Source organism: Elgaria multicarinata, chromosome 13 (genome assembly GCF_023053635.1).
Source record: "Elgaria multicarinata webbii isolate HBS135686 ecotype San Diego chromosome 13, rElgMul1.1.pri, whole genome shotgun sequence".
NCBI lineage: Eukaryota > Metazoa > Chordata > Lepidosauria > Squamata > Anguidae > Elgaria > Elgaria multicarinata.
The window spans coordinates 21,640,656-21,668,194 of record NC_086183.1 but is presented as its reverse complement, the minus strand read 5'-3'; the positions used below and the strand labels follow the sequence as shown (position 1 = coordinate 21,668,194).

At 46.1% G+C, this 27,539-nt stretch overlaps 1 protein-coding gene across 1 annotated transcript in view; it reads right to left on the bottom strand.

Annotated features, from left to right (window-relative positions):
- ARHGAP33 (Rho GTPase activating protein 33) overlaps positions 1-19,429 on the bottom strand; it is a 47,892-nt gene extending 28,463 nt beyond the window's left edge. Inside the window, exons 1-8 of the mRNA XM_063140845.1 lie at positions 19,402-19,429; positions 6,870-6,964; positions 5,813-5,897; positions 5,544-5,627; positions 5,037-5,174; positions 4,619-4,711; positions 3,171-3,293; positions 2,266-2,343 (exon numbers count right to left, since the gene is read on the bottom strand). Coding sequence (XP_062996915.1) covers positions 2,266-2,343; positions 3,171-3,293; positions 4,619-4,711; positions 5,037-5,174; positions 5,544-5,627; positions 5,813-5,897; positions 6,870-6,964; positions 19,402-19,407 — 702 coding nt within the window. The 5' untranslated portion in view covers positions 19,408-19,429. The remainder of the gene's footprint in view (positions 1-2,265; positions 2,344-3,170; positions 3,294-4,618; positions 4,712-5,036; positions 5,175-5,543; positions 5,628-5,812; positions 5,898-6,869; positions 6,965-19,401) is intronic.
- Between the last annotated feature and the right edge of the window lie 8,110 nt (positions 19,430-27,539).

Sequence of the window (27,539 nt, the reverse complement as noted above, 5' to 3'; positions counted from 1 at the left end):
ATCAGGAAAAACTTCCTGACTGTTAGAGCAGTACAGCAATGGAACCAGTTACCTAGGGAGGTGGTGGGCTCTCCCACTCTAGAGACATTCAAGAGGCAGCCGGACAGCCATCTGCCAGGATGCTTTCAGGTGGATTCCTTCCTTGAGCAGTGGGTTGGACTCAATGGCCTTATAGGCCCCTTCCAACTCTACTATTCTATGATTCTACCCCAATTTATGCCTGCTGTCGATAAATGTAGCAAACAGACAATGGACAAAGTTTCTGGGCCAATAAATCCAGGCATCATCACTTTTTCCATTTTTGTGTCTATACTGATTATGCATTTGCTAGTATAGACAGAAAATGGCAAAGGCCAGTAAGGCTGGATTTATGCATTAACTGCACCAATTGGTGGGAATTGTTATGGGGACGGGGTTGACGACAGCCTTCAAGGCTGCCCTGCAGACAGGTAGTTCCTCCTAGCACTACCCAATTATGCAGGATTGTAACTTGACTTTCCACACTTTAGTCGGGGGGGGGGGGGATCATGTTTTTGGTGCATGTACATTCCGCTATATTCTGTCCACAGTGGTGACTGTAAGGGAAGGGACAATTCACCTGAACCCATCATTTAAAAAAAAAAACACAAAAAAAAACTTTATATTAAAAAAAAAAATTATTATTTGTGCTAAATTGCTTTTTTATTTAGGTGCTATCACACAATTATTTTAATAACTTTTTTTTAAAAAAGGTAGGCTTAAAAGTGTTTTAGCAGTAATTAAAAGACTGGAACAATAATTTACACAGCGCTAAAATGGTGCCAACCAAAAAAGACAGCAGAAAGCGGGGGTGGGGGGTGGGGATAATGGTGTGTTTTCAAATAGCTAAAAAGCTTTTTTCACTTAAGCACTACATCTGCAGTGTTTTCATTTAGGTGTTCTGCACCTGCGGACACTGTACAACTGTTCTGTGCTTTTCAAAGATATCGGATTTTCTGAGTTCTCAACCAAAACAAAGGAACAGCAGGTGAAACACATGAAAACAATGAGCTGATGCCCAATAAATCAGGTAGACGCCCCTTATAAAGCGAGTGAACAAAGCCCAGCCGTTCTAGAGTAAACACCTCGTACAGAAGCAACCTTGTATTAATAAATGTGTTGGGAGGGGGGGAGTGTTAAATCATTTTTTTGGATGTGGACAATATGGGGTTTTTTTAAGAGAACTTTCAGCGTGAAACACTTTCAGCATGAAACTAAACAAAATGTAGCATCCTGCTCCCTTGCTTGTTTTTTCTTTAAAGTAAGACTGGGGGGGGGGGGCACTGCATAGGGTGACCAACTGTCAGGATTTCCCCGGATTTGTCCTGGTTTTTGTTCTTTCCATGGTGTCAGGGGGGATTTTCTATAATTTTCAATAATGGCCTGGAATGACACACCTTCCCCTTTAAGGCTGCCATTAGCATGGCAGGAGGGAATGACATGCTTTCTTGAGGCACATCATTCCCCCACCCCGAGCTCCAACTGAGGTCTTAAAGGGGAAAGTGGGTCATTCGTGGACATTATAGAAAAGGCCCCAATTGGAGGGGATGGTGGTGGTGCAGAATGAAATCCTTTCCCCTCCTCCACTCCAATCGGGTTCTTTAAGGTGGCGGGGGAATAACGTACTTTCTGCAGGACTCAGAAAGCTGCTTCCCCACACACACACACTAGGTGTCCTCTTTTTTGGTTTCCCAAATATGGTCACCCTACCACTGCACAAGTTTCATAGATCTTTTGCCAGTTGTACAATGCAGTTTCTGCTCCCAACAGGCTGCACTGTTGGGAGAAACAATAGCTGCTGAACATCTCCCTCCTCTATAATGAGCCCCCTTTTCTCCACTGATTCAGATTGCACAAGAGGCTAGAACAACATGTTATGCAGCCATCTAGTGTACAAAACCCCCAATGGCTACTTGCTCCACAAAGGAGTCCTGGGAGAGGGCAATTTGCAGCGCAATGGAGCAGTGTTTAACCCCTGCAGGACCTCCCCCGTACTGCGCATCAGCTGTTTACCCCCCTGTATGCACCAGCCCATGTTTGGATGGAAACACCAGGGACTAGAACCTGGGCAGAAGTGGCATTGCGATCGGGGTGGGGCAGAATTCCAGGGGGAAATTGCCACCTGCTGAACCACTTTGCAGAGAAAAACTGCTCATCAAGGTACATGCGGCCACCCAATAGACAGTGCTGCTCCTACACCCAAAAGCGTTCTCCCGCTTCAATGCCTCTCCACTCCTGAAGTCCCACCTGGAATCCATGCTTTCCACGCCACCAGCTCCTGTCCTCCTTGGGGGGCATATCGATCACGGAGATGATGTCTCCAACCTGTGCCAGAGAGATTAAGAGGCGTAGTTTAGGGGTCAGTGTCATATATGCTTCATACGAAGGTAACACTCAAATTAATATGCGCAGCATTTCAATCATGCCTTTCCTAACTGCATCACATATATTATCTGAAAGACTATATTCTCCCTTATGAGCCTGCCCATGCTTTGAGATCTTCTGGAGAAGCCCTTCTTTCAGTCCCACCATCTTCACAGGCGCGCTTGGTGGGAACATGGGAGAGGGCCTTCTCGGTGGCTGCTCCGGTGCTCTGGAACTCTCTTCCCAGGGAAGCTAGGCTGGCTCTCTCCTTGATGGGCTTTCGGAAGCAGGCTAAAACTTTTTTGTTCCAGCAGGCCTTTTGGAGAATAATCTGGCCCTCCATCTATGTTAAGGACTTGTAAAATTGTCGTGTATTTTAAATGTTTAATGTTTTAATATTGCATTTTTTTAATAATAATAATAATAATAATAATAATAATAATAATAATAATAATAATTTCTTACCCGCCTCTCCTTTCTGATCAAGACGGAGACAACAATAAATATAAAATACATAAAACTGAATTAAAACATAATATACATTGTTAAAATATCCTAAAATCATGTTAAAAACATCCTAAAATTACACTGGATAGGCCTCCCGGAAGAGATAAGTCTTAATAGCTTTCTTAAATGCTGATAGAAAGCTATTAAGACTGATCTCTTCCGGCAGGCCTATCCAGTGTAATTTTAGGATATTTTAACATGATTTTAGGATGTTTTAACAGTGTATATTATGTTTTAATTCAGTTTTATGGCCACAATACGTACCATAGGGCAGGACATACCTCAAAGGAAAGCTCATCAGATGCTTGTGCTGTGTAGCGCTTAACCACATGAGCTGCTGCAATGGCAGGGACATTGATAGAAGCTTCCTCGTTCACCAACAGCCGGTTGCCATGGTTATCAATCTGAAATTGAAGAGGGGGCAGGGATATAACTGAAGGGGTGGAGCCTTGGAATGCCCCATGGGTGTCATCTGAGGCAATACGTAGGGGGCAGAAGGAAGGTGTGGGATGGCTTTCTGGCAGGCCACCTATGCCTTCAACACCTTCATGACAGACAGAAATGCAGCACGGGCATCTATGGCACCTCTGAAAACATGACTACCCGCCCGTCTATCTATACATATAAAACGCTTAGGTATGTTTCCGTAAAGGCTTCAGCTGATACAGGTTGCTAAGCAACAGTAACAACGTGTAATGTCAGCTGATACAAGTTGCTAAGCCCCTCACCCGACTCCTCCTGGCTTTCCAAGGTAATCCTACCCCCCTTTCTGCCTCTTCGCTCTCCCCCCCCCCGAAGGGGGCAGCGCCACGGTCCGGAACATGAGCGAGGCACGGCCAGGGCCCATGGTGGCCAGGTGGGAGGCCGCTTGCCTACTGCGAGCCCAGGCCCCGGCCTAATCTCATGCAAGCTGGGCGGGCGGCCCAAGGCTGATATGCTACAAGGGCGTATGTTACGCCGGGTACAGCTAGTATACATTAACTCAGTAAGGGCACAATCCTATGCATGTTTAGACAGAAAAAAAAGTCCTACAATTCCCAGCATTCGCCAGCCAGCCATGTAGGGCTTTCTTTATTTTTTGGTCTAAACATGACAGAGGATTGCACCCTAAGCCTCAGAACAAACCTGGAAGTTAAGCCAGTATTGTGATGCTTTTATTACAGCTGCAAAGAATGAGGTAGAGAGGACAGAGGTTGGCGCTAGGCCATCTTGTGAGTTTGTGGCTGAGGTGAGATTTGAATCAGCGACTTTAAAGCTCACAGCTCAATATTCTCAGTCACTGCACTAAAACGCGCCAGCGTCTCACACAGAGTAATTCGTGTGTGTGTGTGTGTGTGTTTATAAATATCTGTGCTGTTGCTGAAAACCCAATTCTATGATTAGTATTCCCTCAAAGTCAAACGGCATCTGGATTTCCAGACATTATGGCAACCTGGGGTGAAGAATGAAAAGAGTTGGCACAGATGTGCTTATTAGTCTGAGCAGGGAGCAGAGATCTGAAAGGCTTGGTGGGGAGACCGAAAAATGGGGGAAATCCCAGGGGAATAAAAGTGGGGAAGCAGAGCTTTTTCCAGAGATATTTGGAAATTTGGGGGAAAGAATGTTGTTTTGCTTGATTTCTTCTGGGTTTCTCCCCCAAGCCTTGACATCTCTAGCAGAGAGATGTTGACGATATAATACCAGGCGAGTTCTGCTCCATTCCCTCCGACCCATTTTTAATGTTTCTCACCTCCATCCAAGTGAGGACTGGGCCACAGTTGATGTTGCTGTCCACAATGGCCGATAGCTTCTCGAGGTACTGTGAAAGCATGGGCACCAGGAGCTGGCCAGGGAAAGAAGCAACGAGCACAATGTCATAGCCTCCCCACAATTCAAGCATCAAAGAGGACCAACCATTACTTGAGAGGGACCGTTCGCACATAACGAGAAGCTGCTACGGTGGGTGTTTGGACTGGCAACCTGGCGCCTACAGACACCACAACTCACTGTGACCCCAAAAAAAGTTTATTTATTTATTTACAATATTTATATGCCACTTCCCATCCAAAGCTGGGCTGTGGTGAGTGTGCAAACCAGGTCGATGTGTTTTCTCCTCTCACTCTCACCGCATCCTATCCCACACCCCCAAATAGCTCTCGAACAGTCACCTCAGGGTGAGCCCGCATGTGGCTGAGGGGCGGCAGTTCCGGAAGCTGAGAGAAGCGCCTGTCAAAGATGCAGCAATGCAGGTGAGCATCCAGAGTGCGGAATTCCTCATAGCTGCGATGTACCTGCCAGTTCTTCACCTGTGGGAAGAAAGGCATCCATTGAGAAACAAGCGGCCGTACGGCGAAAGCGGAAGCACCGCTTCACAGAGCTACAGTTCCCAGAATTCCCTGGGAGGGGAAGCCAATTATTAAGCCAATGTAAGCATCGAATCCTATACAAAGTTTGATATGTCTACACCCATTAGGCTTAGGTGTGTTTAACTCTGTGCCGGATTGGGCTGCAAGTCTATGGCATAGTTGTGAAGCTCAGTTTTGGCGACATACAAATGACATGTAAAATTATTTCTTGATGGGTTAACAGCTACTAATCAGCTGACAGCTCTTTTCAGGGTACGAAGCAAGTCCAAGCGAGGCAAACAAATCCGAGATTTCTCTTCTCTTTCTGACCTGACAGGTGACTTGAATAGAAAACAGCAGGTCTCCCTCTTCCAAGTTGCTGAGATTCTCATTCTGCTCTGGTGCAAGTTGCAGCTGCAGGGAAAAAGAGAGAGAGAGAGAGAATTAAACTACCAGCAGAAAGTTTAGGAAGATTGAAGACTAACATCAGCACGCCCCCGCCTCCCGCCCCACCTCCAGCCTGCTAGAGGGACTCAGTTGTCCAAGGCAACCGTTCCTTGAACCCAATATCCTTGGGAAAGGCATGGAAAGAAACCCACCTGGATGTGTCCGAAGTCCACAGCCTCGTAGTGGAAATGGGCACACTCTGTCAGCTTGGGGAAATGGCCCCGTGTGATGGAAAGCCTGTGGAGACAGAGGCAGGGGATGGGCTCAGGAAAGGAAGTTGGGCACTGTGGTGGGTAACTCTTGAGACTCAATCCCCTCAGGAAGCCAAAATAGTCAACAGTAGTAAGCAATTCTGAGGCTCAGTCCCCTCAGGAAGCCACAATATTAGCCTGTAGTAGGCAAATTATTGAAAATTGGCCCCCAAACCTTATCACCACATATAATTAAAGACTGTGACATCTTGGGTCTTAGGGCTTCCACACTCTCTACCTTGAGCTTTCCTGATTTTAACCCTGGGGTTTATTCAAGCAACCCAGAAGTCTTCTTCACCCCAACTCCCTCAGCTTGACAACAAGCCATTTTACCTGCAAAGGCACTAGGACCCAATTCCACCCAAACAGCACTCTGTAGCCACTGCAAAGAAACTAAATTTGGCCCATTTAGCCCTCTGTAGTGCTAACGTGGCCATTTACAGTGGCGTACTGTTATTGCTGCTATTGTTCTTGCAGGTTTTATTGTCGGTTTCATTGCTTTTTAATTGCTATTTTATTGCTGTTGTGTTTTTATTGCTTTTAATGTTTTCAATGTTTTTTATGTATTTTACTGTTGTAAGCCACTTTGTGAGGGCTTCTGCCCTGAAAGGCGGCCAAGAAATGTTAATTTGAAATGTGTGTGTGTATATATATATGTGTGTGTGTGTGTGTGTGTGTGTGTGTGTGTGTGTGTGTGTGTTAAAAAATAAAGAAGTGTGGGGGATTTGCCACAACAGGGACAATAGGAAGACAAGAGCCATGTGTTAGCCAGCCTTAGTCTACAGCATGAAAATAAACATTCTTGGATGCTAATTGCTACAAATGAAACTCCTATTATAGGCACAGCTAAAGGGGTGATTCAAAAGCTGGCCACCCTCTGCTCCATTTCAATCCTGGCGGGTGAAATCCACAACACTGTGGCACTCCTGGGCCTGCCCTTCTTCTCTCCCGATATTACCTCTTGGTTGGCTTGCCCTTGATGTTGCTGGTTGCATTCCCCAAGGAGCGGACTTGACCCTCTCCCGTTGTGTCAATGCTGTCCGTGCTCCGGGCCTGTGTGGTCAAAACAAGCAAGGTATGGATAACTATTGCCACATCTGACAGAGTAATAGCAAAATGTGCAGTGGCTGCAGCAGTAACTGCTCCAAATGGGAATTGCAAAAAAAAACAACGGGGGGGGGGGGGAGCCCAGTTCTCCACTTTCTCAAGTAGCTGGGAAGTAGGGGAAGTGTTGAATAGATGCAGGACACTGACAAGTGTCAGTTCAATATTTAAAACCCAGAGGTTCAGCATGGCAAGGGGGAGATATTGTCCCCACCCCTTTCGGGTGCACCTGCTTCTCTCAATCCCTGTCCATGGTGCACAAAGCAGCTTCTATGCAGTCTCACCTTGTCAATTTCCTTGTATGCTTCCAGCTTCCCTTTGAAATATACAAGGACATTGACATGGCAAGGCTATACATATTGGACAGCGTACGTGGGCACATTGTGTACCCCCAAAAGACTGACACACATTCACCCAAATATGATCCTATTTACACAAATTCCTGGGGCTAAAAATTAATTTTAAAAAGCCAGCGAACAAAAAGGGGGTCACTATTGGAGCAGGGGTGGTGGCTCTGATACTGGATATTTGGATAGTATACTTTTGTTGCAGCCTAGAATTGGAGTTATTCATCTACCACGAAAAGCAGCAAATCCTTGGCCACAGCTAGACCTAAGGTTTATCCTGGGATCATCCAGGGTTCGCCCCTGCCTGAGCACTGGATCCCCTGTGTGTCACCTAGATGAACAGGTTTGACCCCTGGATGATCCAGGGATAAACCTTAGGTCTAGCTATGGCCCTAGACACTTTGAGCTTTTCTACGCAAGGCTATTAATCACTGTATCTACTTTGAGTTCAGTTACAGAACTGAGATCCGATCTCTACACAGAGAGCTTTTCCTTTTCTGCTTTCCCACTTCATAACCTTTCAGTGGAGCTGTGCTATAGCAGAACAGCGCAAATACACCAGTAGAAACAACGCTTTCAAAAATAATAGACCATTTTGCCCATTGTAAAAAACACACACTAGGGAAGTGCTCTAAAAAAAATCCAGAAGCAAAACTGGAGGATCACAATGTTGTCTAAAGAACTCGGAAACAACCCTGAGTAAGGAATGACGAGACCACAATAAATGCCTCGTGTAGAAAAGCTCTTCCTCTCATTGTAGCAGCCTTCCTCTTTCGTAGTGAAACGAAATGCATGTTGTGTTGTTCTGGTGGCTGGAGTTCCCCTCTTCACTTCACTGGATGCTGCTTGTGGAGGTGGGGAAACTCTCACCATGATGACATTGTGTCACATGTTCGGTCACATCACACATTTCTGAGGAAAGAGGAGGAGATACGGGGCTGCTGTTTTCAGAAGCAGCCACATGGCTCCTGTAAAAGTCCTGGGTGTTGTTTTTTTACATAGATGATTTAACCCGGCCCAGGTACCTGATCAATAATGACAAGGTATACAGTCGATGGAATAAGCAGGAGAAACTGAGTCATGTTATCCCTACTTGATTCCTGGTGCTCTTCCAAAGGGCTGGTGTTGACCTATCAAGATCTAAACAGCTTAAGGAGAAGGATAGCCGAAGGACGCCATTTCCTGTACAAATCGGGACCATCATCGGAATTCTCCTCCAACTATTCCCACCTTGAGAAGCTAAGCAGGTGACAACAAGGATAGGACCTGTTCCACCTTGTGCCTTTCCTTTAGGGGCCAATGAGAGGCTGTTTTAGTTTCCCAGGCTTTTTACCTGAATGATAAGATAAAAGGATCTTCTGCCAATTTCAATGTTTTGATTACGCTGCCGCTCGGACTTTATGTAAGGACATATGAAGCTCGAGCGGGATCTTGGACAGAGTTTTTCCCCATTATATGCTACCTGATCCTTTCTAACAGATGATGCCTCTGCATAAAAAGCAGGTGTTCCAGCACTGAGCTACGCTTCCCATGGTTTTATCATTAAGGGCTCAATCCTATGCATGTTTAGACGGGGGGGAAAGTCCTACCAGTATGGTTTTCTGGGGAATGATGAGAGCTGTAGGGCTTTTTTCCCCTATCTAAACATGCATAGGATTGAGCCCTTAATGTACTGCCATTTCACTCTTTTCTTGTTAAACTACTTCACTGTAAGCTGCCTTAAGTATATATGGTGGAATGACAAGAAAGTTAGATTTAATTTAAAAAAAAATGCATTGCAGAGAACCATACTCACTTCCATTCTCCATAGATAGACTAAGGCCACAGATAGACCTAAGGTTTATCCCTGGATCATCCAGGGGTCGAACCTGTTCACCTAGGTGACACACAGAGGATCCAGTGCTCAGGCAGGGGCGAACCCTGGATGATCCCAGGATAAACCTTAGGTCTAGCTGTGGCCTAAGAGTGGACACAGCTAACTGGCTATAACACTTCTCTCCAGAGACATTGCACCTAGGAAGCTGCCTTTATAGCAGATCAAGCTATTTGTCCATCCAGTCTGATAATGTCTGCATCTGTCCAAAGTCATATGCAGAGATCTTTCTCAACACCTACTTCCTATGATTCTTTTAGGTCAGGGGTGAAAACCTGGAACCTGCCAGAATGTTGCTGGACTACAGCTCCTATCATCGCTGACCATTGGGGCTGATAGGAGTTGGATTCTAATAACATCTGGAAGGCCGCAGGTTTCCCACACTTATTTTAAATGGAGATGCCAGAGGTTGCACGTAGATCCTTCTGCAAGCAAAGCAGGTGTTCAACCAGTGAGCTACGGCCCCACATCATCATCATCATCATCATCATCATCATTATTTGTATCCCGCCTTTTGCCCAATACTGGGTCTCAAGGCAGCCTTACAAAGTTTAAAACATACATTGAGGGGATGGGGGACAAAACCATAAACGTTTAAAATACACAACAAAATTATAAGACATTAACATAGATGGAGGGACAGCTTATTCACCAAAGGCCTGCTGGAACAAAAAAGTTTTAGCTTGCTTCTGAAAGCCCATCAAGGAGGGAGCCAGCCTAGCTTCCCCGGGAAGAGAGTTCCAGAGCACCGGAGCAGCCACCGAGAAGGCCCTCTCCCATGTTCCCACCAAGCGCGCCTGTGAAAAAGGTGGGACTGAAAGAAGAGCTTCCCCAGAAGATCTCAAAGCACGGGCAGGCTCATAAGGGAGAATACGGTCTTTTAAATAACCTGGACCTGAGCCATAACCCTTGATTTGTCCATCATTTCGGACATCCCTGATCCAACCCAAATTTTCAACTAGACCCTCATTTTGTTTGCAGTGACCCCAATTCCCACAATTGTATCCCATTCTACTAGATTGCCCTGCAACTGTGAGCCATGCAAATATGGGCAAAGCTTAAACCCGCACATGACAGCAGGATTACACAAGAGGCTGGCTACCGGCAGAGAGTCTGAGGCATGCAGAAATTCTGTGGCTACCAAGAGCCTGACAGGCGCATGAACTGTCCTTGTGAGGAAATACCCAAGTGTACACTATGAAGAATACTTCTGGTTGAGGCATGCTACTAAATAGGAAGTATTCTTGTGGACTGGGGTCAGCGGAGACATTCTTTTCCTTATATTCTCTCAAACCTTCTTTCCAGAATCCACTCTGCTTCCCCATTTTCTCTCATACAGCAACCACCATTAGGAAGCTCATTTTCTGATTAAACCTCATAGGACGCTAACATAAGAAGAGTCCTGCTCAATCAGACCAAAAGTCCATCTCGTCATAAGAACGTCAGAAGAGTCATGCTGGATCAGACAAAGGGTCCATCTAGTCCAGCACTCTGTTCACACAGTGGCCAACCAGCTTATGGCCAGGGAGCTATAAGCAGGACATGGTGCAACAGCACCCTCTCACCCATGTTCCCCAGAAACTGGTGTATATAGGCCAACTGCCTCTGCTACTGGAGGTAGCACATAGCCATCAGGACTAGTAGCTATTGATAGCCTTCTCCTCCAGGAATTTATCCAGCCCCCTTTTAAAGCCATCCAAATTGGTGGCCATCACCACATCTTGTGGTAGCAAGTTTCATAGGCCACAGCTAGACCTAAGGTTTATCCTGGGATCATCCAGGGTTCACCCCTGCCTGAGCACTGGATCCCCTGTGTGTCACCTAGATGAACAGGTTTGACCCCTGGATGATCCAGGGATAAACCTTAGGTCTAGCTATGGCCACAGTCTGACTATCCACTGTGTGAGGAAGTACTTCCTTTTATCTGCCCTGAATCTCCCACCAATCGCTTCATGGGATGACCCCGGGTTCTAGTATTATAAGAGAGGGAGAAAAATGTCTCCCTGTCCACATTCTCCACACCAGGCATAATTTTGTACACCTCTATCATGTCTCCCTTTGCCCTCCTTTTTTCCAAGCTAGACAATTCCAGCGGTTGTAACCTTCCCTCATAAGCAAGGTGCTCCATTCTAATCCAGCATTCTGGTCACACATGGAGCACAGATGACTGCAGCCGGCATTTTGGTTGGTGTCCTTGGTAGGATCGGCAGTGGACCTCCTGGGGGATGTCCGAAACTGGTGCTGACCACTAAGACTGAGCCTGGAGGGAAGGGCTCTCCCATGATGGAAAGCTCCCTCGTAAAAAGAATTCACACAGAAAGCAAGCACTTAAGGCGACAGGGCTAGGTTAGAATACTTCTTCCCTAACGTCTTGTTTTCCATATTTATTTATTTATTTATTTATTTATTTATTTATCCCCCGCTCCTCAGCCAAAAAAGGCTCTCAGAGCGGCTTACACTTAGCAAAAAAGACAGTCCCTGCCCTCAGGCTTACAGTCTAATAAAGACATGACACACAAGGAACGAGTTCAGGAGGGAGGGAGGGGGGGAGGAGAGAGAGAGAGTCCAACAGGAGCAGGCCATGATGTTTCTTCTGCCTGCTCCTGTCCCCTTGCTCTTTCTTCTTCCCCACAGGGCCAAGATGACAGTTTGCAGGGGACTGTATTGTTTGGACGAGCATTCAGTCATATATGAAGCCCCAGCATTTTAGAGTTCTCCAGTCCAGACTCACATTTAAGCCTTAGCGAGTGCTAGACCTGTCTTTGTCTAAGACAGCCTTCCTCAACCTGGAGCGCTCCAGATGTGTTGGACTGCACCTCCCAGAATGCCCCAGCCAGCCGAGCTGGCTGGGGCATTCTGGGAGTTGTAGTCCAACACATCTGGAGCGCCCCAGGTTGAGGAAGGCTGGTCTAAGATAATGGTGATGGGAGAGATGTCCTTAGGCAGCTATGCTTTGTAAGTTATTACCCATCTGTAAGTAGCCAAACACAACACTCTTGAGTGTGGTTATCTGTGAATCAAGGTCAATATTAGTTTTGGCAAAAATTAATAAAGGATGAGGCAGGAACTTCAATTACTTTGTGTCCTGTTTTGTGGTAAGCACACAGCAACGCTCTAGATAAATGTTAAATGGTAGTAGATCACCCAATTTCTAGAACATAGAGGGAGAAGGAAAACAACCCATTCCATTTTAATGGTATCAGCATTTGTGCTTTTCCTCTTTGGGAAAGGTTGACATAAAATCTTGGGAGAAATGCGCTTGGCTTCTAACACAACGTGCAAAAATCTTGAAAAAAAATGTTTAAATCTCAGAAACCAAGTTTCTAAGCCTTATGAACTTGTATAAAGTTTGGAATATTTACAGAAAGCATCTGTTGAGGGAATAGTTCTGATTGTGAATTCCAGGATTCAAGGGTCTGTATTTAGCCAACTGTCTTTAACTCTTGCTCTGAAGCCCAGCAACCGAAGACATCATTCCTCTGTCCTATAGATCTGTCATACCTACAATATTACATGTTGTTTATCTCTCTCATTTAGTGCTGCTGGAATAAAGCAATCTATCTTCACACACACCACCAAAACAAAAACAAAGCAAAATGAAATTGCTATATTTTGCAGGCAGAACTTAGTAAGCAAATTAAATTAAATATCTCCAGGACAGAGACAGCGTGGCCATAGTTTAGAGTCCTGTGTTGTACATAGGACTACCTTCGAAGAAGGAAACTTGGAAACTACAAAATGCAGCCGTTATGGACTGGCATTAGCTTGTCAGTCTTGACACAACTGCCTAGGCTCCCACTCAGTTTCTAGGAACCATTCAGTGTGCTGTGTTAATGTGTCATGCTCCAAATGGTTTGCAACCTGAGCATCTGATAAGAATTGCCTGCTCCCACATAAACCCACCCAGGTATTTGTATCTACCAATCTGTCTCAAATGCACTTCTCTGCTCCGGCCACCATCTGTTGGAGATGGTCACCTATCATGGATACTGTAGCAGAGGATTTTGTGCACTGGCCGGGGTTTGGACAAGAATCAGGGATGGGGAACCTGATTGTTCAGCTCTTTCAACCCCAGCCAGCATGGCTAATGGTCAGGGGGCATGGGAGCTGGAGTCCAAGAACATCTGGAGGACCACAGGGTCCTCACCTCTGGACTAGATGGTCCTTTGAGGTACCTCCCAACTCTGTGATTCTGTGGGTGATAACCAGAAAGGGGAAGGACTTTTGAGGATGCACCCCAGCTCTGAAATCCTCTCACCTGGTCTGCCTGGCACCACTGGATGTCTAGCGGCCCCCCCAGGTGAGACATTTTTTTCTTCACTTTCCCTAGCTTTTCAGATTTGTTTGGTATTATTATTATTATTATTATTATTATTATTATTATTATTATTATTATTATTTGTTTATGCTGGTACTTGGACTGCCATGCTTTATTGCATCTTTATTGCTTAATGGTTGGATCTCTTATTTTTTTTTATGTGATTTTAATTTTATCGTAAGCCACTGTGAGAATCCAATGGGACTGAAAAACAGGAAAGTAAACGTTAGAAAATAATAATAATAATAATAATAATAATAATAATAATAATAATAATAATAATAATTCTCCTGCCCTTCCTTCAAGGAATTTAGGGGAAATAGGGATATTATATTTTGTCCCTCACAATAACCCTATGTGGTAGAAATACCCAAGAGATAGTGACTGGACCAAGGCTACCCAGACAGTTCTGTGGCTGAGGAGGGATTCAAATTTAGGGTGCAATCCTATGCACGTTTAGGCAGGGGGGAAATGTCGTACAACTCCCAGCATGTCCCAGCCATCCACCATGCTTTTAGTTTTCCTGGTCCTAATCTAACCACTACATCACACTGTGGACTCATCTACACCAAGCAGATATTCCACTATGAAAGTGGTATGAAAGCAGTATATAAAAGGCAGGAGCCACACTACTGCTCTATAGAAGTATTGAAGTGCACTGACAACTGTTGGGACCCATGACAAATACCATATACTGCTTTCATACCACTTTCATAGTGTTATATCCTGCTTGGTGTAGTAGATGTGTCATGGGCCACAACAGTTGTCAGTGCACTTCATTACCACTATAAAGCAGTAGTGTAGATCCTGCAGTGGACTTCAATGTCACTATAAAGCAGTAGTGTGGCTCCTGCCTTTCATATACCGCTTTCATAGTGGAATATCCTGCTTGGTGTAGATGAGCCCAGACTTTCTCTGGCTGGATTCCAACAACACAATTTATTTATTAATTTGTTACACTTTTATACCGCCCAATAGCCGAAGCTCTCTGGGTGGTTCACAAAAATTAAAACCATGAAAAACATAATAATGAAACAACCAACAATCCAAAAACCCAAATACAAAATACAATATAAAAAGCACAACCAGGATAAAACCACACAGCAGACATTGATATAGGATTAAAATACGGAGTTAAAACAGCAAAATTTAAATTTAAGTTAAATTAGGTGTTAAAATACTGAGAAAATAAAAAGGTCTTCAGCTGGCGATGAAAAGAATACAGTGTAGGCGCCAGGCAGACCTCTCTGGGGAGCTCGTTCCACAGCCGGGGTGCCACAACAGAGAGAGCCCTCCTCCTAGTAGCCACCTGCCTTACTTCCTTCGGCAGGGGCTCACAGAGAAGGACCCCTGTGGATGATCTTAATGTCCAGGCAGGTACATATGGGAGGAGGCGTTCCTTCAAATAACCTGGCCCCAAGCCGTTTAGGGCTTTGAATGTTAGTACCAGCACTTTGAATTGTGCCCAGACCTGGACCGGCAGCCAATGAACTTGTAAAAGGACTGGCGTGATGTGGTCCAGGATTCTCCATTTGGAAAATCTTCTCTTCCGTTTTAGTACAGAAGTCTACCTCCGATCGCAAGGCTCTGGAGCACCTCTGCCCAGCTACGGTGTCCATTTCCCACAGAGAAATTGCAACAAGCCTTACATTCCTGATCAGATTTCAGTACTACCTGGGAAACCAGGAACAGGAAGTCTGGTGCTGTTTTGAAAAGGAGCTGGTATAGGGTGTCTCCTCTCTCTGCTGCCCTTAAATCCCATATGCATACAATATGTGGTAACTTTCCTTTACCCTCATCTGTCTGCCTCCCACACCTCCGAATTAACAGATCAAGAAAAGCCGCTGCTATCTCCGGGAAATCAGACAGCAACTTCCTCCCAATCTACGTTTTTGCCTATGGTGTGCATTTCAGAAAAGTACCTCCAACTTAGCTGTGCGCTTGGTATCAAAATATGCCCCATCAGCAGTTTTCGGAATCTTCCAGTTGCTCAAATTTGCATGTGATATTTTGCCTCAGAGGATGAAAAGCCGAAGGCTGATCCTGCCCAAGTTCAACAGCTGGTTTATCCAGTTAAAAGGTTGCAGGGCTGGAACAGGCCAGCTCTCAGCCAGCATAGACTGCATAGGGCTGGAGACGGACCATTGGTCTAACCCAGAATAAGGAGCTCATAAATGATTATCACTTGCTTTATGCTGAATGCTTGAAATTTAAAGGTTCTGAACATGCCCACAAGAGCCTTGACCATCCCAGTCAAATGGTGTGAATGTCTGAAAACTCAAGAGGTATAGACGGTGAATGTACACAGTCTCCTAGGTGGGGCTGATGGCATTTGTTTTGTGCATGTCTGAAAAATGGGGCAGATATACATCAACACTCAAACATTCACAAAATCCACCTGGTATTGGCAATGATGCTGTACTCTAAGAACACCTGGAGGGTCATGAGTTGACAACTCCTAAGCCACTAACTCAATTATCTGAATGACAATCCTTATGTTGCCAAAAAGGCACTGTCCAAGCACAAGAGGGAGATATCAGCAGGCTTTGGGGAACCCCAAGGTTTGCAGAAGTATCAAGAGAGAGAAAGAGAGAATAAACTCAGGGGGGAGGGGAAACAAACCCAGCCCCAAATAGCCCAATAAGCATGCTTAGTGGTCAGAGAAAGTTAAGTGTCTGTTCTAGAGAAGGTAGACAGAAAACCAGGGAAAGGAGAAATGTAATGGGAGTATCTGGAAAAGGACATGACTGGCTGGCTGGCACCCTGAACATAAGTACACTACACTGCAACATTTTGTTGCAGGTTCCACTTGTACTGTCATTAATGCACCTAGTGCTTTCCAGAATATTAACTGATGCACTCATGAGGGTATCAAAACTGATATGGTACTTGAACTTCCCTTAAAAGCCATAAATGTGGTAAATACGTAACCTGAAGCACCCCAATACCTAAAACATAATATTAAGTGCCCCCAAACAACTAAACACTGTACAAATCAATGAACAAAACACAAATAAAACAATAACATTGAAAGGGAGGTGACAAATGACCATGTGAATGATGGGTGTTGTAGTCCAGCACATCTGGAGGGTGCAAGCATACCCAGAAATAGCTGTGACACTCCTCCACGGGCTAGAAATTTTGCATACACCTGGACCAGGGCTTTCTGGTTTCTTGAAAAGTGGAAAAGGATACATTATTTGTGCATCTCTCTCTCAAAACAGGAGATGTGAGGGAGAAAACAGCTATGGTCTTTCCACACTACCTAGAAAACCCAAATTTGATGCAGGTGTAACTAAAGAACCAGTTTCTAGAAAAGTCTGAAAATGAGACACACATCTGGACAGTCAAAAACAGTTACACAAAGTTTACCTCATAACAAAGGACAACACTTTAGCACAGAACAAGCAAAGCTGTACACATTAGCGATGGAGTTCCGCTACCCCTTTACACACTTCAAACCGCCTCGGATTTGGGCAGCTTGTAGAATACAAGTTATACATTCTAGTATCTCATCAATACTACATTCAACACATACCCCTAATGGCTGTCATGTATGATGGATTGAGCCAGGGCCGGCCCGAGACATTTCGCTGCCTGGGGCAAAGTACAAGATGGCGCGCCCCCCCCCCCTTCCAATTTCACGTACAGAAGCTGACCAGACTGACAGAAGAGCAAACCCAAGACATTTGGCTGCCTGAAGGACAGAAGCAAACAACACCCCTCTCTGAGTCAAGATACACAGTTATCAGGACTGGTCGAGTTATTTTGGCACCTGCAGCAGAAAATCCCATAAGCACCTCTCCCTGACAGTAAAATAGCAATAATAATAATAATAACAACAACAACATCTAACAATTTGCTGCCCTTTCATGAAACCCAAAATCGCTGCCTGAGGGAGTCACTTCACTCTGCCTAATGGCAGGGCCGGCCCTGACTGGCAGTTGAATCTTATTTCAACACTGGTGATGATGGGACAGAGTCCTCCACTGCACCTGAGGGCAGCAGGCTTGCCTAGGGGGTGCAGGGCTCTCCTCTAACAGAAGTGAATGGCCGGGGGGGCATTGGAGGCGTCTGCCCCCCCCACACACACACACACATGCTTACACCTGCCAACTGACCTGGCCACTTCATTCTACCTAATGGTAGGGCAGGCCCTTTATCCAGCTAAATTCCCCCCCCCCCCCGCTGCCTTTGTCTGCCTCACCTAGCTGGTCAGGAGAGCTCATTTCCCACAACATTTGCATTGTTCAGTGTGTGCCTAAGTATGTGTTTCATTGTTCCTTTTCCAGAGCAAACATGATTTCATTTTCATTTTCTTGTTGTACCACTTCACATTTCTGAATGGGGGTGGGGGGGGGAAGCGAAGGCAAGGGAACAGCAGATGAAAACTACCCCAGAAAACCTTGGGAAGAGTCATAAATGACAGGTGAGAACCCAGTGCTGTGTCAAACATTGGGCATTCTTCTATTTACAAGAATAAGACTGGTCTTTCGGAGCACTGAAAGCAGCCTGAGCAAAGAGATTGCGGCTTGTGGTGTATACACTCATCCTACTTCCACCTCTGGCAATAACAGGTTTTACAGGGGGTTGTATTGTTTCAAAAACCTGCAGAGCCTGTTCAACCGGAGGCAACAGGAGGGCAGCATGTGAAGCCAAGCCTTTCCAACGCTATTTTCAATTCTCTTTTTTAATATAATACACACTCATACACCACAAAACCCCACTATTTTCATCTTCAGCCTTTGATGCTCTGATATAAAGCTGGCTGGAGCAGTTCAAGGCAAAACATAACAAAGAGAAGAGCTCTGTAAATAGTATCCTGTGTATTTTGACACAAAACTTTGGACTTCAGAATTGATGGGCTCAAGCTTTCCTCTCTCCCGGCCCGAGCTGGGCAAGAACAACAGTCTGTAATATTGGAGTGTCTGACAACAGGAAACATATCTCATTGGCCAGTCCCCTCTATATAAGACAGCGGCAAAAAGTGGCTCCGTCCAATTGCAAATAACATCACAGATCTCACTCCAGGTTACAACAGCCGCGGTGGTCTGCTTGATAATTGATCTCTTAATTATCTTATTCCTGGCTTTGGCTTTTCAACTCTGGCTCCCGGTGATGGCTTCAAAGCAAGCTGACCAGGCCTAGGAGCAATTCAACTGCACCCCAACAGTTGACGGCGCATGGAAGCATAGGGGGCGGTTGAGTGTGGGAATGCGTGTGCAAGCATTACAATAAATGAAGGACAACCACTAATGATGGGGGGGTGGGAGAAGAGGTGTGGGGGTCCATTCTTTCGATGGCTCTCTAAAGCAACGGCATTTGAGCCTCGTGCTAAGGGGGCGGTCAGGAAGGCGACTTGATGGGGGCATCAAAGCCTTTGGCTGCCTTCGATGCCCTGAGTTTTAGGACTTTAGGAAGAAGGCTTGATCCCCAAAAGCTGGCAGGGGCGGATTTGGGAAAGAGGAGATCATCTCAGGGACCTGATGATCTCCTGTGAATTTACCAAGTCCTGGTTTGGGGAGATGTCTCATAGCCCCACACCATACTCTGCACAGGGTCAGGGGGAAGAAGATCGGGGGAGCGGGGAGGTGGGTGGGGGCTGTTTGCCTATATTCCGCCTTCTCTCCCCCCCCCCCTTGGCAACACGGAGAGGGGAGCGATGGGGGCGGTGTTTCGTTTCTGGGGGCGCCCGGGCTGGGTTTCGATGGTAACAGGTGCATGTCGCGCGGCACAGGCGGAGGGGGGAGGGAGGGCTCGCCGTGCCCTGCTGAAGCCCACCCCGCATCCTCGCCTCTCCACCAGCCAGAGACCCCCCACCCCACCCAACGCCCCCAACGCCACTCACCACCATGGCGCCGCGATCCCGTTGCAACGCGGCGGCAGCCCGAGCCAGTCCCGGGCCGAGCGGAGACAATAGGGGGGGAGGGAGGGGGAGAGAGAGAGAGAAAGAGAGAGAGAGAGCAGCAGCAGCAGCGCGCCCGCCGCCGCCGCCGCCACCCGATCCTCTCCGGCCCGGCCCCTCGGATGCTGGTCCGTCCTCCCTGCCTCCTCCCTCCCTCCCTGCCTCCCGCCTTCCTCGTCTCCGGCTGGGAAGCTCCAGCCAGCCAGCCAGCGAGCCGAAGCAGGCGGGCTGGCGGTGGCAGGAGAGCAGAGGAGCGGGGAGGCAGGGAGGGGGGGCGAGAGGAGCGCGGCTGGCTGGCGGGGGCGGGATCGGAGGAGGAGGACGACGACAAGGAGGGGGCGGCGGGGAAGCGGGGATCGATCGCCGGGTTGCAACAAAACGAGGGGGGAAGGAAATTCAAAGGGGGGGGGAGAGAACTCAGACGGACCCCACCCTTCTCTTTTATTTTTCCCACCCCCACCCTTTCTCCTCCTTTCGTGGTGAGATGGCACTGAAGGGGGTTAAATTAAAACACACACGCACGCACTGAAACAAAGGGGGCACCCGGCGAGGCAGCTGGAAGGGGCAGCACAAAGGGGCTTCTGTTAGCCCAGCCGGCCGCGCTCCCCCCGCCCCCCATCCCCCCCCCCAAGAGCTGGGCGTAGAGAGGAGGGGAAGCAGCAGTGGCGGATCCCCCCCCCCATCACACCCAGCCGTTTATTATAGAGACGCTTTGGATCACGCCCCTCGCGGGGGCCGCAACTGTAGATAAGGGGGGGCACGATTCTGCCTCCCCCTTGCTCGAAGCCATCAGATCTCCCTTTTGCGAAGGGAAGGGGGAGTAAGGAACCCAGGCGTCCTAGAAAATCACTCTCTTTCCCTCTATGTAATATGTGAGTGCGTCCATTCAGACGGAGATATTTCTCCGCTTGCAAATCAGTCACTTCCCGTTTCTAGGGCTGGGAGCCCAGTTCCGAAAGACCTCGTGTGGTTCCCCACAAGGAAATCACCTCCTCGCTGCAGGTAGGCCAGGCTCAGACTATGCCCTCGTGTTCCAAGCCTGCCTCCTCCACTCCGGGTCTTATAGATTAGGACAGAGTCGTAGCAAATGGAATGGAGACACCATAGAATAGCAGGCTTGGCCCAGCCAGATGCTTTCCAGATGTGTTGGGTTACAACACCCATTATCTCCAGTGATGATGGGAGGTGTAGTCCAACACATCTGGAGGGCGCACGGTCAGGCAAAAGCTGCTATATATAGGAATGCAGGCATGGGCTAATAAACCTCCCCCAGCTGCTATAGGGATGGGCTAGAGGAGGGTTGTGACTGGTGACAGCATGATTATTCAGGATTTTCACCCAGCTTTAGGTCATAGAAGGAACAGAGAGCTAGGTGCTAATCTCAGCGGTTTGACCTCTTTTCTCCCCCTGCCTTCATCCCATGGTAAAACAGCAAAAATATAACATAAAAGCCAAAAGGAGCATCACTGTGGCTGGTACTCAAAAGCCCTGTTTCATGTGCATTTATGTAATTGGGTGGAAAGTTACCCAAAAAAACAAAGGAAGCCCAGCCTCTGACAAATTGGCACCAAACCTCAGTCACAAATGCAACAAACCAAGGTATGTTAGCACAATGGGAGGCTTCGTTACATAACTGCAAACATCCTTATTAATAGGCACTGTCACAGCTGCATCGTGTGTCACGAATCCTCCCAGGTAGCCAACATGGAGGTCAGACCAGGCTATTGCTGACACAACACCGAGTCCAGACAGGATGTCCTCAGGGAGCTGTATTAATCACCCACCCCTGTGAATGGCTCAGATGAATTTGTACCAGGGAGAAGAGACACAGTAACCAACCACCCAAGCCTATTTACATGAAGACCCAAAGCTTCCATGGACATCTAGTTGGCAGTGGGTTGGTAAATCAGATCTCTGACACCCATAAGGGTTAAGAATCTAAGACAAACACTGCCGGATCTGATTAATGGCCAATCTTGTCCACCATCCTGTAGCCCACAGTGGGCAACCAGATGCCTCTGGGAAGCCCATGGGTAGGGCACAGAAACAACAGCCCTCTGGTAATTCAGATCCATTGAAAGTAGGTGCTGAATATCAAGGCTGGGCAGAAGGTAGATTTCCAGACGTTTTGGACTTCACCGCACAGCATTCTTGATCCTTGGCCATGCTAGGGCTTTGGGGAGTTGAAATCCAAAACACCTGGAGATCTACCTTCTGCCTACCCATGCTCTATATAGCCATCACAACTAGCAGCCACTGATAGATCTCTCCTCTGTGAATTTGTCTAATCCCTATTTAAAGCCATCAGGACGTCTTGAGACAGTGAATTCCGTAAACTTACAAATGTGTTGGCTTCAAATATTATGACAACCGTAATTTCCTCATTAGAGGTCCAGGGAGCTTCAGTACTTTGGAGAACCAGCTGTGCCCAACTGCAATCTCTCCTCAACAGAGATAATCTACTTGTTCTTATCCATTCCCTATTAAGTTCCAGGTTGGACTACTGCAATGCTTTATATGTGCGTTTATATATGTGAAGACTTCCCATCGCTGTAGTTAGCAGCTGCCAAGATTATTGCCCCGCTCGTGCTCTTCGCTCCTCTGATGCCATGTTTCTCGCCTGCCCAAGGGTCTCTACTTCCCTTGCTCGGCTTCGTCCATTTTCTTCTGCTGCCCCTTATGCCTGGAACGCTCTTCCAGAACATTTGAGAACTACAAGTTCAACCACAGCTTTTAAAGCTCAGCTAAACTTTTCTTTTTCCTAAAGCTTTTAAAACTTGATTTTGTTCTGACTTTATACTGTTAGTTTTACCCTACCCAGTTCCTGTTTACCCTACCCTGTGCCTGTTTGCATTCTCTTCCCCTCCTTATTGTTTTATTATGATTTTATTAGAATGTAAGCCTATGCTGCAGGGTCTTACTATTTACTGTTTTACTCTGTACAGCACCATGTACATTGATGGTGCTATATAAATAAATAATAATAATAATAATAATAATAATAACTCGAACTGGGTATATTTTAAAATTATTTTTATTAATTGCCAAACAAGAACAAATACAATCAATAGGGAACTCACGCACATATCGTGATCATCTTTCACCTGTGCGCAAAGACCTCCACTGGTTTCTAATCCATTTGTGTGCAGTTCAAAGCATTAACACTTGCAATTAAAGGCATACGCGGCTTGGGACATGGCTAAGCAAAGGAACACCTGCTTCAACATCAACTTGGCCATGCACTGACATCATCTTCAGAGGCCTTCTAGGTACCCCTGTCATCTGAAGTGAGGCAGGTAGCCTCAGGGGAGAAGGCCTTGGCTGTTGTTAACTTCATCCCTTGGGAATTCTCTGGGGAGAAGTTCACCAGGAACCTCCTTTCAAGTCTTTTTGCTGCTAGGCAAAGGCCTTTTTATTTTTCCCAAGCATTTACCATCTGAAGGAATGACTTGACTTTTACAGATGCTTTTACTTTGCTGCTTTTATGCAACTTTACTGCAGCTGTTATTGTGTTGTTTCCTATATTTTAAACTTTGTCAACAATCATTGTATAGCAAAGGCGTTATTAAAAAATCTGATAAAAGCGAAGGGACCCTTAAAACATTTGGCATATAATAGATGAAAAGCGAAAGTTGAAGCCAGTCCTTGGAGCCCACTTCTCTTCCCCATACCAATTAATTAGGAATGTTGCATAGCTCAATGGTACAGCACAAGATTTGCATGCACGAGGTCCCATGTTCAATTCCCGGCTTCTCCTGGTAGATCTAAGAAAGAATCCTGCCTGAAACCCTGGAGAGCTGCTGTCAGGGTCAGAAATTCTGGGCTAGATGAGCCATGGGTCTGACTCGTATATGGCAGCTTCCTATGCTCTACATTCCCCAATGCTATTTAATTTTTACATGAAACCGCTGGGAGAGATCATCCAGAGGGATGGGGCGGTGTGCTATCAGTATGCTGATGACACTCAAATATATTTCTCTCTGCCTTCAACAACAGCGGAGGTACTGGCTGTCAAAGGCCACAACCTGGGTTTGGAGGTGTCAACTGATTCTGGATGGGGTTACACTCCCCCTGAAAGACTGTGTCCGCAGCTTGGGGGTGCTTCTGGATCCGTCACTCCAAATGACAGCCCAGATAGATGCATTGGCCAGGATTGTCTACTATCCGCTTCGGCTGATATGCCAGCTGCGCCCCTTCCTAGAGTTAGAAGACCTAAAGACAATAGTGCACGCGCTGGTAACTTCAAGGCTCAACTTCTGCAATGCGCTCTCCATAGGGCTACCTTTGTGCCTAGTCCAGAAACTTCAACTAGTTCAAAATATGGCAGTCAGGCTGGTCAGCGGTACATCTAGGGGTGACCACATTACACCAATTTTAAAATCTCTTCACTGGCTGCCAATTAGTTTCAGAGCAAAGTATAAAGTGTTGGTTATCACCTTTAAAGCCCTACATGGTTGGGTCTAGGCTACCTGCGGGATCGCCTTCTCCCGTACAATCCGCCCCGCACACTCAGGTCCTCTGGGAAGAATCTACTTCCACTAGCAAAAACTAGATTAACAACTGTTACCCAGAGGACCTTCTTTTCTGCTGCTCCCAGACTGTGGACTGGTCTGCCGGAGGAGACTCGTCAACTTAACAGTCTACTAGCATTCAAGAAATTTATGAAGACTGATCTCTTCCGGCAGGCCTATCCAGTGGAATTTTAAGATGTTTTAAAAATGTTTTTAGGATTTTTTTAACAATGTATATTGTTTTGAGTATTATGTATTTTATCATTTATTGTTGTTCCCCGCCTTGATCAAAATGGAGAGGCGGGCAAGAAATAATTATATTATTATTATTATTATTATTATTATTATTATTATTATACAAATAGGATCCCTTCTCATTGAAAGGATTCTTTTCAGGGGAACAGTGGGTAGTCCCATCCAGCACTATTTCTCTACATGAGTCCAGTCCTGAGAGGGGAAGAAAACTGCTATCGCTCCAGAAGACGGTCAGTTACAGAGCACCTGCAAATCATTTTCACCCACATTAATCTCTTAAACCTGGAATCTCAAGCGACTTTCATACATAAGAGCCAGTTGTCCACGTTGCATCCGACCCTCGCAACATTTTGTCACACCCACAATGAAGAGTCAAGTTTCAAAGCGTGCGCAAGCCTTAATGGAATCTCAGATGGAGTTTGTATCAACACGACTCTCGCAAGAATATGATCAGCCAGAGGAGCAATATCCTATAGTCAGGCATTACAGGCAGAGATAGATTGCCGCGTCTGCCCCAGCCAGCTAAGGACAAGGAGGCTAGGTTTCCAGAGTTCATAGTCCCACTCCCAATATAACTGAAGAGGTTTCAGAGAGACTGTTGTTATGACAGAACCTAGGAAGATCAATAACCAAGTCGCCTCTCTAAAAGATGGGCAGATATGCAGCTAAGAGCAAAGGATAAGGCATTGATTGGGAAGGAGCAATGTGACAAAATGGTTCCAAGCAACAAAAAGTACCCTGTTCTTTGCCAGACACAGTTAACTCAATGCCTGGCAATACCTAAGCTATCACAGCATGGGCCCATTCAACCCCATCCCCCTAAAGCTACCTCCCCACATGGTCCTGTATTGCTCCAATTCATGTGGCTTCTCCAGATGAACCTCAAGAGAGTTACAACTCACAAGCCGGGCCTATCACTGCTATATGCAGGCAGTACTAGATTTAGGAGCAGGCCAAGTAAACCACATCTTATGGTCTCGTATTTATTTATTTATTGCATTTTTATACCGCCCAATAGCCGAATCTCCATGATGTGGGACTCGTAAATATTTTGGGAGATAACTGAGATGCATTATATTTGAAATCGCTTTGGCTTACATATATTGGAAAGCCTGGTGTTTTTATATGGAGAAAGCGTGGCAACACAGCATTTTGTATCGGAAGCAATAAGCGCAGACTACGGCCAGTTTAAAAGAAGCACAAATCAACTTGCTGCATTAGTGCTTTTATACACATCTTTAGAGAAGGCTATTGAACACTAACTACAGGAACCACTAACGCTGGGTGGTACCCTTCCATTACCCTTTCTACTATAATGAAATACACATTTTCTCTGTGTGTTTTTATGGTATGGGGCTTCCGAATCTTGACATGGTTTAGAGCCTCAGCATGTCTTAACCTGGCCTTGTATGCAGGAAATGAAGGTTTCAGAAAACCAGAGGATTGGGAAGTGTCCAAGGTTCTGATCTGCTGCTCCTTTACTTGGCATGCATACCACACAAAGGAAGGGGGAAAGAAAGAACGTTCAGCTCTTGAACCCCACAAAAAGTAGCATGTGGATTTTCAGGTGAGATTTGGCTCAGTTTTTTCTCGCAACAATGGAATACACTTGTATTTTGAAACACAAATTCAGTCCGGAGTAAATCGGGGCCAAAGTGCCACCACCTTAACTTGCCAATTTACCTCATACTGTCCCCATCCATCAGGGTTCAATTCATTCTCCTTCACTTGGGATCCAAAATTACAAGGGGTTGTACTACTAGCAAGAGGACGACGAGCCCAGAAAGGTTTCCCTCTCTCCTGTACTACTACTACAACAAGGTCATCTTGTAATTAAGCTGACTGGCAATCGAATCAGTAATGGGGGGGGGGGGGGGGGGAGAGGACTTAGCACAACTCATAACTAACTTATAGAATTCACTACCACAAGATGCAGAGATAGCCACAAATTTATATAGCTTTTAAGAAGACTTAGACAAATTCATGGAGGAGAAATCTGAACCAATGGGGGAAACTGGTGTTTTCCTGGAATTATTTTATGCCTGTTTCATCACTCCAGCCTCCCTTTCCTGTTATGCTAAGGAAAAGCTCCATCTACAGCCTTTGAACTTTTCCCACATTGCCACTAGGCACCAGTATCCAGCATTGGAGGACCTGATGTTGGTCCTGACTAAAAGCCCTGGGTGTTTCTCCCCTAACAGAACAGTGAACGATTCCAGCCCTAAGATCGCATCTCCCAATCAAATTTCCTTGCCTAACCATATGAGGATGTTGTCTACGGTGCTCCACAGTGCTCCAGGATGTGACATGCAGCCCTCAGCCTAATTTCAAACATCCTCTGAAAATGATCAGTTCAAACTCTGGCAAGAGCAATCAGTCCCTTCTTTATCATCCTAGTGGATGGGAAGGGAGAGGGAGGGGAGAAAGAGAGAAGAGGGTGGCAGAAAGAGAGAGAAAAGATAGCAGAAAAATTATTATTATTTATTTATATAGCACCATCAATGTACATGGTGCTGTACAGAGTAAAACAGTAAATAGCAAGACCCTGCCGCATAGGCTTACATTCTAATAAAATCATAATAAAACAATAAGGACGGGAAGAGAATGCAAACAGGCACAGGGTAGGGAAAACAGGCACTGGGTAGGGTAAAACTAACAGTATAAGGTCAGGACAAAAAGTGGTGATGCACTCACTTGTGGCTTCATCCATGGCTGCTGCCAACATTTGACCACAGGAGGTTATCCACGAGGGAAGGCAGCATTTGACAGAAAAATGGTTGTCCATGCATTATTTACAGAAAAGCACCCACAGGAAAACTAAGCTAAAGGGCCAGGATACCTGAAGCACTGCCTTCTCCTGTACCAATCTAGCTATTTGCTGCAGTAATCAGCACTGCTCAAGCAGTCCCTGCTATTAGAGGACAGGTGAGTACTGGAAACAGGGCACCAAACTGTGGATCACCCTCCACAGAGAGGTGAACCTAAGCTGTTTAAAAACCTGTATGTTTTCTTGTGCCTTGCCCAACTGAGTTTTGTTGCTGGTTTTGTGCTAACAATGCTTTCGTGTTCCTGTTTATTGTTTTTTATTGGATGTTTTTCTGATTGTTACATGGATTTTTTATATTCAAATGTAAGACACTTTGGACAGCCTGGGAATGGTGGAATATGAAAGCAAGTAAAATAAATTGTATTTATTTGGTGGTGGAATTTTTATCCCACCATAGCTATTCCAACAGTGGCTATCGTCAATTTAAAAACCGTTCCCCTTGTGCTTTGGGTCAGACCATGCCGGGCTTTGGACTCCATTCCCCACTG